A 16,363-nucleotide genomic window follows, 5' to 3' on the forward strand; every position below is an offset into this window, starting at 1 on the left:
CTTGAATTGAACTGGCCTCTTTTACTATGGAGCAGTGGGAGGGGTAATGAGGGTGGGACTGGGTATCAGGGAGAGCAATGAAATAACTGTTTCCCTCCCACCTCCCACCCCTTCCTCTCTTGTCTGAGCCTGGTTCTTCAGTGATGCAGGAACTAATTGGAAAATTATTTCCACCCACTGTCCTCTTCTTTGGACCCTTTGCTGTACGGAGGCTAGCGGGGCTCTTGACTCTGAAGAAATGGTGCTGTTGTTGATATGGACTGCCCTCGTCAGTCAGCTCATCCTCAGGGGAGCCTTCTGTGACCTGTGGCTCCTGTGTGTGCTCTGCTTTAAACTGCTAAGGCCTGGCAGCTTTTGTCTTGCCTTAGTTAATTTCTGCCAAGTGACATCTTGTGTTAATTATGTGTCATTTCTCCCACACTTGGATATAAGTACCATAAGGGAGGGACCATGTCTGAATATACCTTTACATCTGAGTACATTGGAGTATTCTGGAAGTACCTGCTTGATGACTTGAAGGAAAATAAAAAAGTTAAAAAAAAGAAAAAAACTTAGGTGAAAGCAATTTTATGTTCCAAATAAGATTTAAACCTATTAATTGACTTTTTGTCATACAGTGAAACCTTGGTTAAAATTACCTACCATCTCTAGTTAAAGTTTTTTTAGTCATTCAACTTGGAAGTAGCAGAGCATAATTTTTTACTGAGGATTTAATAAAGCAGACTAAAATAAAATCTTTCCAGGGTGAATTTCCTATAGTGCAGTTCAGTTTTAGTTCCATCTCTGGTACCTTTTACTTGTTCATTGTTTTCATGGGAACATCAGCCCTTAGAACTCAGAGGCCGGGAAGGATACTGAATTGCCAAAGGAAATTAAATTATCTTCAATGTATTTCCCAAGGCAGAAAAGTCTGTACTTTTAAAATGCTTAGGACAAACATATATTTTAAAAGATTTCTGAATATTCTTAGTTAACCCAAAGCACACATAAAACTGTCCCTTTTCTATGCAAATATCAATACTTTATATCTTGTATGTGTGTTCATGTGCACATGGCGTTCATCAAACATTAAATGAACACCTTTTATGAGTCATATGTTAATGATAGGCGTCAGTAACATTTAAAATTGGGATATATGGACTAATTAAGGCACGTGAGCAACTAGCAGTTTTGGTACAAATGCAATGTCTAGTTAATAAAACTTTTCTTCTGTTTTTTCTTAGACTGACATGAAAACCAAAGGAAGTTTACTTTGGGTCTTAGACCATACTAAAACTTCATTTGGGAGACGGAAGTTAAAGAAATGGGTGACCCAGCCACTCCTTAAACTAAGGTAAAGGGAATTGTTTTTTGTGTGTTTAATCTGAAATTATATAAAGTGGTGAAATTAAATATGTTAGCCTCTTTAAAATCAAGGTTACCATAGTTAAAAGAACAGAATTTTATGGCATCTGGCTGACTGATTCAGAGGAGTGGGGACTCTTGACCTCGGGGTCATGAGTTCGAGCTCCACGTTGGGTGTAGAGATTACTAAAAATAAATAAAGGGAAAAAAAGGAATTTTAAATTGGAGATTTTATTTCGTATCTGGCAATACACTATCTAGTATTGTGAGGTTGTTTCCTTTGTCCCCAGGAGTGAGTCGGCTTGCAGATGGCAAGATATGGGGTGTGTCCAGGGAAAGTGAGTTATCAGTCAGTTTGGGTCATCCACAGCATAAGAGAGTAGGGAGGTGGGCGCCTGGGTGGCTCAGTGGGTTAAGCCGCTGCCTTCGGCTCAGGTCATGATCTCAGGGTCCTGGGATTGAGTCCCGCGTCGGGCTCTCTGCTCAGCGGGGAGCCTGCTTCCATCTCTCTCTCTCTCTCTCTCTGCCTGCCTCTCCATCTACTTGTGATCTCTCTCTATCAAATAAATAAATTTTAAAAAAAAATCTTAAAAAAAAAAAAAAAGAGAGTAGGGAGGAGAGGTTTCAAGAGCTGGGCCACTTTCTTTCGTGTAGGGCTTTGAAGGCTAGCCTGAATTGGTAGCCAGGCAAAGTTAATCCAAGGAATCTGAGCATGGGAGTGCTAGGATCAGAGCTGAGCTTGTACATGGGATAGAACAAAGTGGTGAGGGGGAGCAAGTTAGTAAGTTCATGAAGAGGTTGAGGGACCTGAGCTAAAGCCAGAATAGTAGGGGTCCGAAGGAGGGGTCAGGTATGAGACATTTGGGAAGGTAGATGAGTAAACTAGGAGCACCTAGTTTTGCTGAATCTAAAATGCAGCTTTTCCCGGGCTTGTCTGCTCCTTGCAGTCCTTGGGACTGATGTGGACCCAAGGGCGCTTCGCAGACGCTGATGCCTGTGTCTAAACCCTTAGCGAGTGTGATTTAATCGGTCTCCAGTGTGGGCTGGGAATTGGAGTTTTTCAGTGCTCCCCAGATGTTTCTGATACACAGATAAATTTGGAGACTCTGACCTGTCCCTTAATTGAAGCCCTATGAATGTTTACTGAATGAAATGAAGGCCATTATTTATTGCATTCTTACTCTTGTACCACTCTTTAATACTCAAAAGTGGCTTCTGAGATAGGTCCTTGAGATGAGTAAACAGATTCAGAGCTTCAGTAACTTGCTTAATGCTTCACAGCTAGTGGAGTCCAGGTTTAAAAACAGCATTGACTCCAGAGGCAAGCAGGCACTTAACCATTCTGAACCACTTCCTAAAGAGCTAGACCAGAGAGCGTGTGTGTGTGCTGTTAGAACTGCTGTGTGTCTGCTCTGTCAGCTGAGTGAGTCAGCCCACTAAGTCCTTGCGTCCTGTGTCCCGTCCTGGTCCTTGCGTCCTGTGTCCCGTCCTGTGTGCCTGCCTCCCCCTGCCATGTTCTCATCTTTGAAATGGTAAACTGCCTCCTCACAGGGTTGCCCTCAGGGGTAAGATGAGACAGGAACCCTAACTACCACTTTTGAGCTCTTTTTTACATGGCAAGCACTGTACTGGGGGCCTTGTATACATTGTAGCTTTTAAAATACACAAGAGCCTCCCTTTTGGCTGCATATTACACTGAGCCACCTGAATAGTCGTCTTCAGCAAAGGACAGCACATATTGTTGGTGCTAGTAAGAAGCTTAAGACACTCTTGTGATGATGATCATTTCCAGAAACTGCAGAATTTTAGCGGGTCACTCCAGTTTTTCTATCTTGACCGTAAAGACCTTCAAAAAGGGGAAACTGACTGGGTAAAGAAGACATTCTGGAAATGGAAGTACATTTGACCTTTGAACAACCCAGGTCTGAACTGTGCAAGTCCACTTGTATGTGCATTTTTTCTGATACAGAATAGTATCGTGAATGTTTTTCCTTGTGGTTTGCATAACCCTTTCTTTCCTGTAGCTTACTTTGTTATGATATGTTATATATGTATATAATACATAAAATACATGTTCATTGGCTATGTTATCAGGATTCTGATCAGCAATAATTAGTGTTAGTATTAGTAATTAAGTTTTGGGGGAGTTAAAAGTTATACTCAAATTTTTGAATGTGGTCTGGGGAACGGTGCCCCTAATACCCACAATGTTTAAGGGTCAACTGTGTCTCCTTGGTTCACTACTGAAAGAATGCCCTGGGGAGTAAAAACAGACAAGATGGCTCTCTGCAGAAAGCGTGTAAAGACGTCTACCTAAGCAACTATAGCACCTCTTATATTCTTATTTGCTTGGTTAAAATATTCAGCAGAAACAGAGTCAGTAGCAGACTTTTTAATGTAAATTAAAATTTTTATTTCTGTTAAATTTGTTTTCTCTAACTAGGATTAATTTGAGATAAATTCAGTAGACCATATTGTATGCTTTGTAGGAGCTGAATCATGTAACATTTGGGATCATACTTTCCCAGGAAGGGTGATAGAAAATATGCCATGTATCATTTACATATAGTGTTATATTAGTTTCACATGTACAATGTCATGATTCAGCAATTCTATACATTACTCAGTGCCCATCAAGATAAGGGTACTCTTTATCCCCCTTACAAACTATTTTACCTATCTTCCCACCCACCTCCCCTCTGGCAACTACCAGTTTTTTTTTTTTTTTTTTTTTTTTAAAGATTTTATTTATTTATTTGACAGAGAGAGATCACAGTAGACAGAGAGGCAGGCAGAGAGAGAGAGAGGGAAGCAGGCTCCCCGCTGAGCAGAGAGCCCGATGCGGGACTTGATCCCAGGACCCTGAGATCATGACCTGAGCCGAAGGCAGCGGCTTAACCCACTGAGCCACCCAGGCGCCCCATCCAGTTTGTTGTCTATATTTAAGAGTTTGTTTTTTTTATAAATAGGTCATGTGTTGTGACCTATGCTTTTTATCAGTTCTCCAAGTTTAGGGAAGATTTTTCACTGTAGTTCTCTGTCTTCCTCTTATAAATGAATGTCACATTGGCGAGTAATTCGTCCTAAGACCTTTTAAAATTAAATTATATTGAATTCATTTGTTGAGGTTCTGCCTCTGAATTCCTTCTGCTGCTTTGAGTTGATATGATCTTGTCAATTTTATATATAAATACCATACATAGTTTTTTGGTTTTGTCTAAAAGCCTTATAATACAAATTCTCTTTGTTAATACTGGAAGAAATGGGAAAAAGAAAACATTGGGTAGTATGGGATGAGTCTCTAATTTTGAAAACAAATTTTGTTTCAGGCAAAATATTAATTTCCAAGGAAGATTTGTTCATCTTGGAAGAAAGATTCAAGTGTTGGTGGTCTACTCTGTGTTTTAAAATAGTAAACAAAAATAAGTTGTGGCTTTACTTTGTGGGTACCTCTTCTGCCTGCATCTTAAATATGGACGTTCCCCCCAGGGCTCTCTCCTGGGACCTCTTCTCACTTTCTGTGCTACTTAGGATCCCACCTGGGGTCATGGTTTCTGTAGATCCTGTGCTGATGACTTGGTCACATTATCTGCAGCAGCTCTATGTTCACATCTATTGGGACATCTCTGCCTCAGAAAATACTCCATTTGAATGCTGAATGAAACAGATTGGAAACAAAGCATATCCTTTAGTGAGACAGTGACTTCTTGGAAGTGAAGATGTGTGTGTGTATGTGTGTGTGTGTGTGTGTGCCCGTCCGTCCCCCACATGTGCATGTATATTTGTACGCATATACAGAGCAGGGTATCATTAACCACAGGGCAGAATCTGAGAAGTCAGTCCCTTCCCTTCTAGTGGATGGATTATTTGGTTCAATAGTGAAAACACTGGATTTCTGGCAAGAGGTAGTATTATATGATCTTGCCTTTTCGTAAAATCACTTTTTATGAAAGGAAGGCAGATGAAAGCCTTTTTCATGAAAGGTTTTTTTGTTTATTGAGGGAACTCACTATTTCCAAGCCTCTGGTCTTACCCTTCTCTGTTTCTGTCTGCACTACCAGTTGATTACTTTAAAGAAAATGTCTATCTGATTATCTTGTTCCCTACAGTTTGCAGTTCTCACAACACACTGAGGTGTCATTTATTTCTGGACCTTTGTACGGTCTGTTTCTTTCTTTCTTTTTTTTTTTTTTAAGATTTTATTTATTTATTTGACAGACAGAGATCACAAGTAGGCAGAGAGGCAGGCAGAGAGAGAGAGAGAGGGAAGCAGGCTTCCTGCAGAGCAGGGAGCCCGATGCGGGGCTGATCCCAGGACCCTGAGATCATGACCCGAGCCGAAGGCAGCAGCCCAAACCACTGAGCCACCCAGGCGCCCCTGTACGGTCTGTTTCTTTTGTCTAAAGTGGAAACTTGTACTCTTCTCTGTTTCCATTCTCGTGTACTGCCTGCTTCTTCACAGTTTTCTTGGCTATCTGCTCATCCTCTGCGTATCCTTTTAATGTGGGTGTTTCAAAGAACTAAACCTTAGGAGCCAAGCTTTCCTCCTTCCCTAAACCTCCCCTCACTGCCTCTCCTCTTCTCACTGTCTCCTGCCCCTACCCCTATGAACATACCCGTTCCCGTGACTGTAAGTACTAAATGTCAGTGACTCCCAGATTTGCATCTCTAGTCTTTACTCTCTCCTGTTCCCCAGGCTTATCAGTTTAGGTTCATAAACACATATTGTATGTGTTTATGTAATAGGTGTATCACAGACATCTCAAGCTTCCTGTTCCTCCTTCTGGTCTTCCCATTCCAGGAACCAGCACTTCACCGAACAAGTTGCTTAGACCAGAAACCTGGAAGTTATCCTGGACATTTCCTATTTGACAATCATGTCCAATCTAATACTAAGTCCTGTTGCCTTTAGCTCTAGGATATATCCAGAGTCCGTGTGTGTCTTGCCATCTCCACCACCATCACCCCACCCTGATCTAAACTACATTAGTCCTCACTTGGACAGGTGCAGTATCCTCCTAACTCATTTCTTTTTCAAGATAAAGACTCTCATCCTCTTCCTTCCCTTAAACTCTCCATTAGGCTTACTCTCCATTAGGCTTCTACTTCACGTAAAGTTAAAATTCTCTCTCATGACTCTTCTGTCTTACTCTCCCCTGCATTCATGCATTCATCGTCTTCTGGTCACTCTGGCCTTTCTTTGGTTCCTGAGCAACCCAGAGCTTTTTCTCATCTTGTGGTCTTTGCATTTGGTGGCTCTCTACCTAGAGTGTTCTTTATCTCTTCAGTCTTCATGTTCTGACTCCTCTTTTCAGTCTCACCTTTAAAGTATCATTCTTCAGAGAGATTTTCTCTAATTGCCTAATCTTAGTTAAGTTCCTTGTATCATTCTTCATTAGCATATAGGAGTTATCTTTTTGTTTTGTTTTGTTTGTTTTTGTTTGATATTTATCTCCCACTAAATTGTATTTCATTTGTAGCATTCAATAAATATTTATTTTTTAAAAGATTTTATTTATTTATTTGATAGAGAGAGAAGGAACACAAGCAGGGGGAGCGGGAGAGGGAGAAACAGGCTTCCTGCTGACCAGGGAGCCTGATGTGGGGCTCGATCCCAGGACCCCGGGATCATGATCTGAGCCGAAGGCAGGTGCTTAATGACTGAGCCATCCAGGCACCCCTCAATAAATATTTATTGAATGGATTATTAAAATAATGAGTCATTCAGGACCTGACTCAGCTGTCTCCTTTGAGAAGTTGTTCTTTTTCTCCTTTTTTCCTCATAGAAAATTGACTCACCTCAATTTTGTTCAGCCCCTTATCCTTTCATCACTAATCCACACAGAATGAATTGGGGGCTTCTAGTGCTTTGAATATAATAGATGATCAAGAAATTAAGAGTAAATGAATCCATTTGACAATCTTAGGGTTCTAAGTGGGCTTTGAAAATAAAGGCGCTCCTCTGTCAGAGTTTATTTTTCTAAGAAAAACCCCTTGTTTTAGTGGAACAGTTGCTTGGTCAGGAATGAAAACATTAACACTTAACAGTGGCAGAAATTGTTTGGCTGTGTCTTGCATTCTCATCAACTCTTAGTGGAATTAGTAGTAAATAGAAGTTCCTTGGCATAAGTCACATGACTTAGTTAACTAAAGCCAGGTTGAGTGATGGGATGGGGCCATCTTGCCACCTTAGCCATAGCTGGTTTTAAGTATTGTGTAGAAGTTTATTTATTGTTTATTGAGGTAAGAATGCCTTGGGGCATTCTCACAACTCTGAACACATCTGAACTGGAATGTTTTTGCTTAGAAATATTTGAAATTAGAAATTGAATTCAATTAGAAATTAAAATTAGAAAAATTATAAATACACTGTGATTTTCCTATGACTCTTTAAGGCCATGCCTATATAATTTAAATTCCGTAATGGGCAGATTAGATAGTGTATTTGTTTGCTGGGAGTAAAAATAATATCACAAACTAGATAGCTTAAACAACACACATTTGTCTCACAGCTCTTTCTGAGTTCTCAGAGGGAGAAGCTGTTCTGTGCCTTGCTCCTAGCTTTTGGTGGTTTGCTGGCAGTCTTTGGTATCACTTGGCTGCTGGATGCTTCTCTCTTCTGTCTGCTTTCACATTCACATGGTGTTCTTCCTGTGTGCATATCTATTCACATGACAGTCTTTCAGTAAGGTTGTAATCATATTGGATTGGGGGCCTCCCATATTCCAGTATGACCTTGTCTTAACTAATTACATCTACAATTACCCTGATTCCAACTAAGGTCAAATTCTGAGACACAGGGGTTTAGGACTTCACCATGTATTTTTTGTTCATACAATTCAACCCATAACAGGTATGCTCAATAATTTCATCTTTTTTTCCTTTTTGGCGCAAACAGATTGAATATATTCATCTCTTGGATGGAAACAAGTATTTTGATTATCATTTAAATGTGTTACACATTTATTCAACATCTGAAGTGATGTTGTAAAGAACCCTGAATTTTTTAAGTTGCAAACATTCTGTAATTTTGTGCCTGAAGTACAGTACTCTGAAAAATCATCATTGGTCTTATTTTTGAAAAGCACTCTGGTCTGTATCTGTTCAGGTGAAGGTATTTATACAAAATGTTAGGCTCATTTTAGGGATCAGAAAGAGACATTTGTATGTGGGAAAGAAAGAGTAAGGAAAATCTTTAGGTAGAAAGGAGCAGAGGTCCAGATCTAAAGGTCGAGGAGAGAAAAGTAGCCGTGGTGGGAAGGGAGAGGGCTGAGGGCTTCGAGGTAAGATGTGTTACTCTCTAAGTGGGCTGTGTGTGGGAGTGGACAGAAAATGGCAGCACAGAAAACTGATGTCCATGTTGCATTTTTTGAGTCTGTGATATGTCTATTAATTCTTCCAACTATCCTCAAAGATAGTTATTATTTCATTTTGTAGGTGTGGAATATTGAGACCAGGTTATTTATCCAAGATAATCCAGCTAGCACATAGGGCCCATCTAGAAGCATACTTAGGGAGTTATTAGGACTTGACCTCTAGTTTTTGTTGTTTTGTTTTGTTTTGACACAGAGAGAGCACAAGTAGGTAGAGCAGCAGGCAGAGGGAGAGGGAGAAGCAGCCTCTCCACCGAGCAGGGAGCCCGATGTGGGGCTCTATCCCAGGACTCCAGGGTCATGACCTGAGCCAAATGCAGCCATTTAACCATCTGAGCCACCCAAGTGCCCCATTGACCTCTGGTTCTGCTTCCCCCATCCAGGTGTCACTTTGTACAAGTTATGAATTTTGCTACACCCTCTATTTCTTTACCTGTAAAGTGGGAGCTCTAATACCTAGTTCACAGGGTTGTCGTGAGGACCAAATGAGACAGTATATAGAAAGAGTTGCTCTGGTTCCTAGCATCACTTATGTGGTTCAGGAAAATAGCTGTGGTCTTTATAATTGATTATAATTTGTCATCAAAAAACTGGAAGCAGGGGCACCTGGGCACCCACCTCAGTGGGTTAAGACTCTGCCTTCAGCTCAGGTCATTATCTCGGGGTCCTGGGATCGAGCCCCACGTCGGGCTTTCTGCTCGGCGGGGAGCCTGCTTCCTCCTCTCTCTCTGCCTGCCTCTCTGCCTACTTGTGATCTCTGTCTGTCAAATAAATAAATACAAATCTTTAAAAACAAAACAAAACTGGAAGCAACCTAGTTATTAATAGGGGAGTAGAAAAATAAATCATTATCTAGTCTTACATTAGGATATGCTAACAGCAGTTAAAATAAAGACAGGGGTCAGTGACCCAGCTGGAGGCTTTCTGTGTTAACTGGGTGGAGGCTGGGGGCCACTGTCGGGTGCCCAACTCTGTCTGGTCAGGTCTCCTGAGTCTAGTCCATACTTGTGTTATATATTTCACCTGTAGCTGCAGTCAGGACTATGAGGAGAATTTGCAAGGAACACTGGTGAGTAGGTAGTGTCTTTGTCAGTCCCCTCTCAGAATGACGCATCCTTTAGCAAATGAGCTCTGTCATTTTGTGTGGTTGGGCTTGGATCACAACCTTTTTCATTTATTTAATGCTCAAAGCCTGACTCCGTCCTGGGACCTTAGGAAACCCAGCCTCATGTTCTGACTGACTCAGAACATGTTAACACTGAAGGTCATGCATTGGTTAGAGAAACTGTCTTCTCAACAGCAAAAACAAAAACAAAAACAACAAACCACCACACAGTTTTATAGCTCTAATAGTGGAAATGGATTTCTTCTTTATCTTCTTTGCAAAAACAGTCCAAGGTCTTGCCATATTGAGGATGAGCTGGAACTCCTCAAAAAGGCTTTTAGGAACTCCACAGGCTATTCAGTCTTAAACATGTGATTTCTGAGGTCAGCCTGGGCATTGACATCCAGCCAGAGGAAACGGACAGAGCATGGAGGACATATTTTTGGCTTACCAGGTCTTGTAGTGGCAAATATCATTTTTGCTTACATGTCCTTGACTAGAACTCATTCTGATGGTCTCACTTAACTGCAGGGGAGGTTGACAAATGTTTGTCAAGGAAGAAGAAGACATATGTAATGAATACCTAGCAGTCTATTGCCAGAGATGGGCTATTTTTCCTTTAACTTTGTATTGTTGTTTCAACTGTGTTGTACTTTTTTTTTTTTTTTTTACACAGTTAAATGATGAACTTATTTAAATTTCTGAATAGGCAACACCTTTACATAGTTGTAGAGCTTAAAAATGGAAAAAGAGAGGTGCCTGGGGAGACGCCTGTGTGGCTCAGTGGGTTAAGCCGCTGCCTTTGGCTCGGGTCATGATCCCAGAGTCCTGGGATCGAGTCCCGCATGGGCTCCTTGCTCGGCAGGGAGCCTGCTTCTCTCTCCGCCTCTGGCTGCCTCTCTGCCTGCTTGTGTGCTCTCTCTCTCTCTCTCTCCTTCTCTCTGACAAATAAATAAATAAAATATTTAAATTAAAAAAAAAAAAAAAAGAGAGAGAGAGGTGCCTGGGTAGCTCAGCTGGTAAGCATCTGGCTTTGGCTTAGGTCATGATCCCAGTGTCCTGGAATTGTGATCCCAGTGTCTGGTGTCCTGAGTTCGTGATCCCAGCATCCTAGGACTGAGCCTTGCTTCGGGGATCCCTGCTGAGTGGGGAATCTGCTTCTCCCTCTGCCCGTCCCCCAGCTCGTGTTCTCTCCCTTCCTCTCAAAGAAATAAAAAAAATCTTAAAAAAAGCAAGAAGATATATATTGAAATGTTTGTCTCTCATCCCTGACCCACATCTGCTTAGTTCCTATTAGATAATCATGGTTATTATTTTCTTGTGTATCTTTCCAGAGACTTTCTGTTTTACTTTTTTATTTTTACTTTTTAAGATTTTATCTATTTATTTGGCAGAGAGAGACACAGCCAGAGGAGGAACACAAGCAAGACTATTGGGAGAGGGAGAAGCACGTTTCCTACTGGGCAGAGAGCCCTATGCAGGCCTCAGTCCCAGAACCTGGGATCGTGACCTGAGCCGAAGGCAGCTGCTTAATGACTGAGCCACCCAGGCACCCCAAAACTTTCAGTGTTAAAAAATAAACAATAAATAGGAATATATAGTCCTCCATCCCTTTTTACATGGATGGGGCATAATATACACAATACTCTTTGCTTGTTTCCCTTAATAGTATAAGATAGTTACATTAAATTTTGTATTACTATCTCAGTGACAAGGCATTCCTACTGTCAAGGAGTTTCTAATCTAATTTGGTCCAGGTATAATCTAGTGAGCAGGAGATACAGATAGGGAAAGCTTTCGTACCTAAGATAAAATTCTTACCCGTTACATGCTGTATAGCTCAGTAGCACAATTAGAGCAAATGAAGAATACTTTTTAAATTCAAATTAATTTTTAGAAAACTTTAAATAGTATTAAGCATATTAAAGTAGAATTAAGCATGCTAAGGTTATTCTTGGTATTTAAATCACATAAATCATTGAAATTAGCAAAACTGAAAATTGTTGGTGTTAGGAAATAGAACCCTGACTATTGATTACATTTTTGTGTAATTTTTCTAAAGCACTAAGTACATTCTAGTGATAGTTCATTCTCTTGAATAATTAAATGACTTTTATTTTAGTAAACTCATATGTTTGGAGTATTAATGATTTATTTCTAATTCATAACTCTGGCCTAAATAACAGAGTAATAAAATGTTATGTATTTCTTCCCTGTACCATTTAATTTGTATTAACAGAACTAAATACCATTCATTTTAAACTCTCCAGAACTTGTTACCCTGAACTACATCAGGAGGCCCTCTTTATTCTTTGTGGTTTGCCATGTGCCATGAACCTGCCAACACAGTGTTCACCTTTGGTGACTGTGGTTTTCCTCAGCCCAGTGAGACACAGTCCTGCTCACAGATAGGAATGAAGAGCGGTAGGTGGTGCCTAGCTGAGAACCAAGATTGGTTGGTGTTGCCCCTGCCTCTCACCGCATGAATGTATGAGCAGAAACTGATGCTGCCAAGAAAAAAGTGACCCCAAGAACCCCTTACCCAAGCGTCTGCCCTGACTTAGTGCCTATGGAGGAGCCAGTGTCTCTTGGCTTAGATACAGGAGTCTGCCGCTGGCCTCTGCTTTGTTCTGTAGTAAGCAGGCCTCCAGGGAAGTCTAAACTGGTTCGAGTGACCAGCAGGAAAGGGCAGCTTTCCTTTGTGCTGAGGAGAAGATATGCAGGAGAGAGTGAGAAGGGAGAGTTGGAGATCTTTTCCTTCTTGGCTCTTCAGTTTTGTTTTTCTCTCTTTGCGCCCTTACCGGTGGGAATTTTCAGAATACATTGCCTCAAAATGCTGTGGGAGGACTTCATTTCCTGTGGCTATAATGTCATTAAAAATACTTCCCTATCTGAAATAACTAGATATGCTGTATAAAGCATAAAACATCATTTTCGGACATAGCCAATCTTAATAAATAATAATAGTGATAAGGGAAAAACTGAAGGAACAGATTAAAGAAGAAGCTGGAAATGGGAATTGTTTTTTTTTTTTTTTAAACATATAATGTATTATTAGCCCCAGGGGTACAGGTCTGTGAATCATTAAGCTTACACACTTCACAGCACTCACCATAGCACATACCCTCCCCAATGTCCATAACCCAACCACCCTCTCCCTACCCCCTTCCCCCCAGCAACCTTCAGTTTGTTTTGTGAGATTAAGAGTCTCTTAAGATTTGTCTCACTCCCCATCCCATCTTGTTTCACTTTTTCCTTCCCTACCCCCAAGCCCCCTACTCAGCCTCTCAAATTCCTCATATCAGGGAGATCATATGATAATTGTTTTTCTCTGATTTTTTACTTATTTTGCTCAGCATAATACCCTCTGGTAATGGGAGTTGATTTTGCTGCTGCTGTTGCCCCCCTAGGCCTCTGCAGACATCAGTAATCAAAAAGATTGGGTTTTTAAAAGCCTTGTGGGGAACTGGAGTAATGGCTTTGTGTCTAAGTTAGGGAGCCTGTAGTAATGTGAGACCCTCAAAGGATCATAATGTCACTAAAGAGAGGGAAGAAGGAAATAACGTTTGTTTTGGCATATAGTCTTTACGGAGGGGAAATTTGCCAAGAATTCTCAACCCCAGTCTCACTCTCACTCAGGTTTCCTATTCCAATTTGTACTATCTGTGTGGTCTGACAATTTCCAACTTGTGAAAGTTGTTTTAAGTGGTCCCATGCCTCAGGGTTCCTAGCAGAAGCAAACGCAGACCCTCCCTGAAGGAATATACCCTCAGTCCATGCCTCCTAGGAATCCCAAAGAGAGAGCTCTACCATAAGCTCACAGACCACAATTGCAAAAGACAAGGAAACAAAGAACTATGAATATGAGCAGAAATTATAAACAGCGGAATTAGAATCACAAGACCTTCAGATAATGAGATTATGAGGATATAAAAAGTTAGAGGAAGTTAAAGTTAAAAGAAATACAGAAAAGATGAAAAATATGAGCATAAAACAAAAATGCCATCAAAGGAGAGTAGGTTGTTTTTTAAAAAGAACCACATAGAACTTTTAGAAATGGTGGGTTACACAGGAATAGGTGCAATAACTGTAATACAGGGTAATATCTGAGGAAATTTCTGGAGTATAGCACAGAGAGACAGTACAATAAAGAATATAAGAAATTGAAAGACAAAAACGAATTAGGTGGTCTAGCATAATCCTCATCAGATTTCCAGAGGAAAATTAGAATAGGGAGAGAGATAGTATTCAAAGAGATCGCTCTTTGACAGTCCTTTATTAGGAGGAGAATTTCTCATATTTCATGAATGATATGAATCCTTAGGTTTAGGAAGCACAGTGGATTCAAAGCTTGAGAACACATGAGAAATCCACACTTCCCTAAATCTTATGGAAACTGTATGCCAGCCACTACAGTCAGATATAAAAAAAATTACAGAGAGCAGAGAGCAAAGGAAGACCCCTGTAATGCCCTAAAAATTACATAACTGATTTGGTTTCTAATTTCCCCACCTGTTCTCTGCTTCGTTTGCTTTCTTTCAGTGATTTCTTTTGGATTTATTGAGTTGTTTTTTGTTTTTATTTTTCATTTAACCCCTCCTTTCCCTGCCCAAAGCATCATAGTTTGTATGTCTGTTCCTGTTTTCTCTTGTTTCTGTTGATTCTTACTCATCTAGTTGCTTTTTATGGTTGATTATCTTTGCGTACTGGTTATATTCTTTGGAGATTTATTTTAAGAATAATGTGAGGGCTAGGATGAAGTTGCTTTCTCTATTAGTTTGGTTCTGCCACGTTCTTGGGTGGCATGATCATGCTGGACTCATTTTAATTCAGCTCGGCATTTGGTATGTTTTAGGTTATCCAAATGAGGCTAACCCATGCTGCAAGTTCATCTTTACTGTGAGTCTAGCTCATTGTTCAGCAGGTCTCTTTAGTGTAGAAGTGGCTTTGACGGCTGGATTTCTCCTCTAGGTTCTTGTTGTCTTTTAGATTTTGGTATATTCATTCCTTACCATTTTGTTAGTTCTTTGATACTTTTAAGAACATGTTTTTCTATTTCATTTGGCTTTTAAATTCTCCTCATTAGAATAATATTATTATTACAATAATAATCTGAAATTAGAATTAGAATTAATCTCATTAGAATGATAATCTGAAAGTACTGGTTCTCACCATTACCAAAAGCAAAAATCATATTACGCTCTTTTCAAAGACTCAAGTTGATGTTCTAAACTGGTAATGGAGGGTAGCTGTCAGAAAATTTGTTCTGTTTAATATTCCAAAAAGGTTGAATTGTTGTCTGTTCCTAAAATAATGTGTCACTAGAATAGGAGTAATAAAAATCCTTAAAAGCTTGTTGGGTGATGTATAATTAGCAACAAGGTACATATTCAGAATAGCTCCTTAGAATGTATTTTGTAAATAAATAAAATAATGATATTTGTGGATGACTCATAGCGCATCTCTTTACTCAAGCTATTCCTTCTTCCTCCTCCTTCCTTGCCTTATCTAATCTGTCACAACTCTTGTTAACTTGATCTCCTTAATATCTCTTCAGACTCTGTGCCTTTTCATCCCTCTGTCCTTTACCCAAGTTCAGATTGTCAACATCCCTCCGCTGGAGTCTTCCTTCCACTGTCCTCTGTCCTTTGAAATGTAACCCATTGGGTCCCATTCTCAGGAGAAAGTCCCAGCTCCTGTGTGGTCCACATCCCTCTCATGGCCGTTCGCTGCTTGGCTGCCTAGCTCCTGCTGTCACACTCTCACACTTTCAGCCTCCATCTCCCCATTCATTTTCCTATGCTACTTCTACATTTGGTTCTTTTGTAAGCACTTGGTAATTGTTATTAATCATTAGATGAATGACACAGTATTCTCATATGAGAAAGATGAATGAGTGAATGATGTGTATGATGCTAGGGAGATCCAAGTAGTCACAGGCACTCTCATGTTTCTGTTAGAGAGCTGTGTAAGTAGTTAGTTGAGCCATATTTCATGGCCAGCATGGTAATGTCTGAACTTAATTTACTCATTTTATATCGCCTGTCTTTAGAGTAAACTTTTCAGGGAAAAGTCAGAACAAACACAACAAAACACCACCTCCCCTCAGTAGTTTGTATTTTATCGGTTCCTGCCCCCTGTCCCACCAGGTAACCTTATGTTAGGATTGTAGAGGCATCTCCACAAATAGCATCCACGAGGTTCAGACTTCATCACATGTCCCTACAATGCAACAGCTATAGATTACGTGCTGTGTTTCTGAGTGACAGCCACACACAACAGATACTGGCGTCATCACCCAGTTCTTTAAATGTGAAGGACTCCAGTGACACCCACTTTTAGTCCTTGGGTCTTTTGGTGGTAAAGAAGAATCTTTGTCATCAAAGGACCTCAAGTCCATTGTTTTTTGTCATATAGAATGAAATGACTCAAGTGTCTTCCTTTCATTTGTTTGGAATGTGTCATGCTGTAAAATCTACTATAGAATACTATAGGGCATCTTGACACAAATTCTTTTATCATCTTCTAGTTGACAGTGCTG

The 16,363-nt window shown here is 40.3% G+C and overlaps 1 protein-coding gene across 1 annotated transcript in view; it reads left to right on the forward strand.

Moving 5' to 3' along the window:
- MSH3 (mutS homolog 3) overlaps nucleotides 1-16,363 on the forward strand; it is a 198,228-nt gene that overhangs the window by 81,629 nt on the left and 100,236 nt on the right. The window contains 1 exon segment of the mRNA XM_059175350.1: nucleotides 1,224-1,333. Coding sequence (XP_059031333.1) covers nucleotides 1,224-1,333 — 110 coding nt within the window.

This window comes from Mustela lutreola, chromosome 5 (genome assembly GCF_030435805.1).
Source record: "Mustela lutreola isolate mMusLut2 chromosome 5, mMusLut2.pri, whole genome shotgun sequence".
Classification (NCBI taxonomy): domain Eukaryota; kingdom Metazoa; phylum Chordata; class Mammalia; order Carnivora; family Mustelidae; genus Mustela; species Mustela lutreola.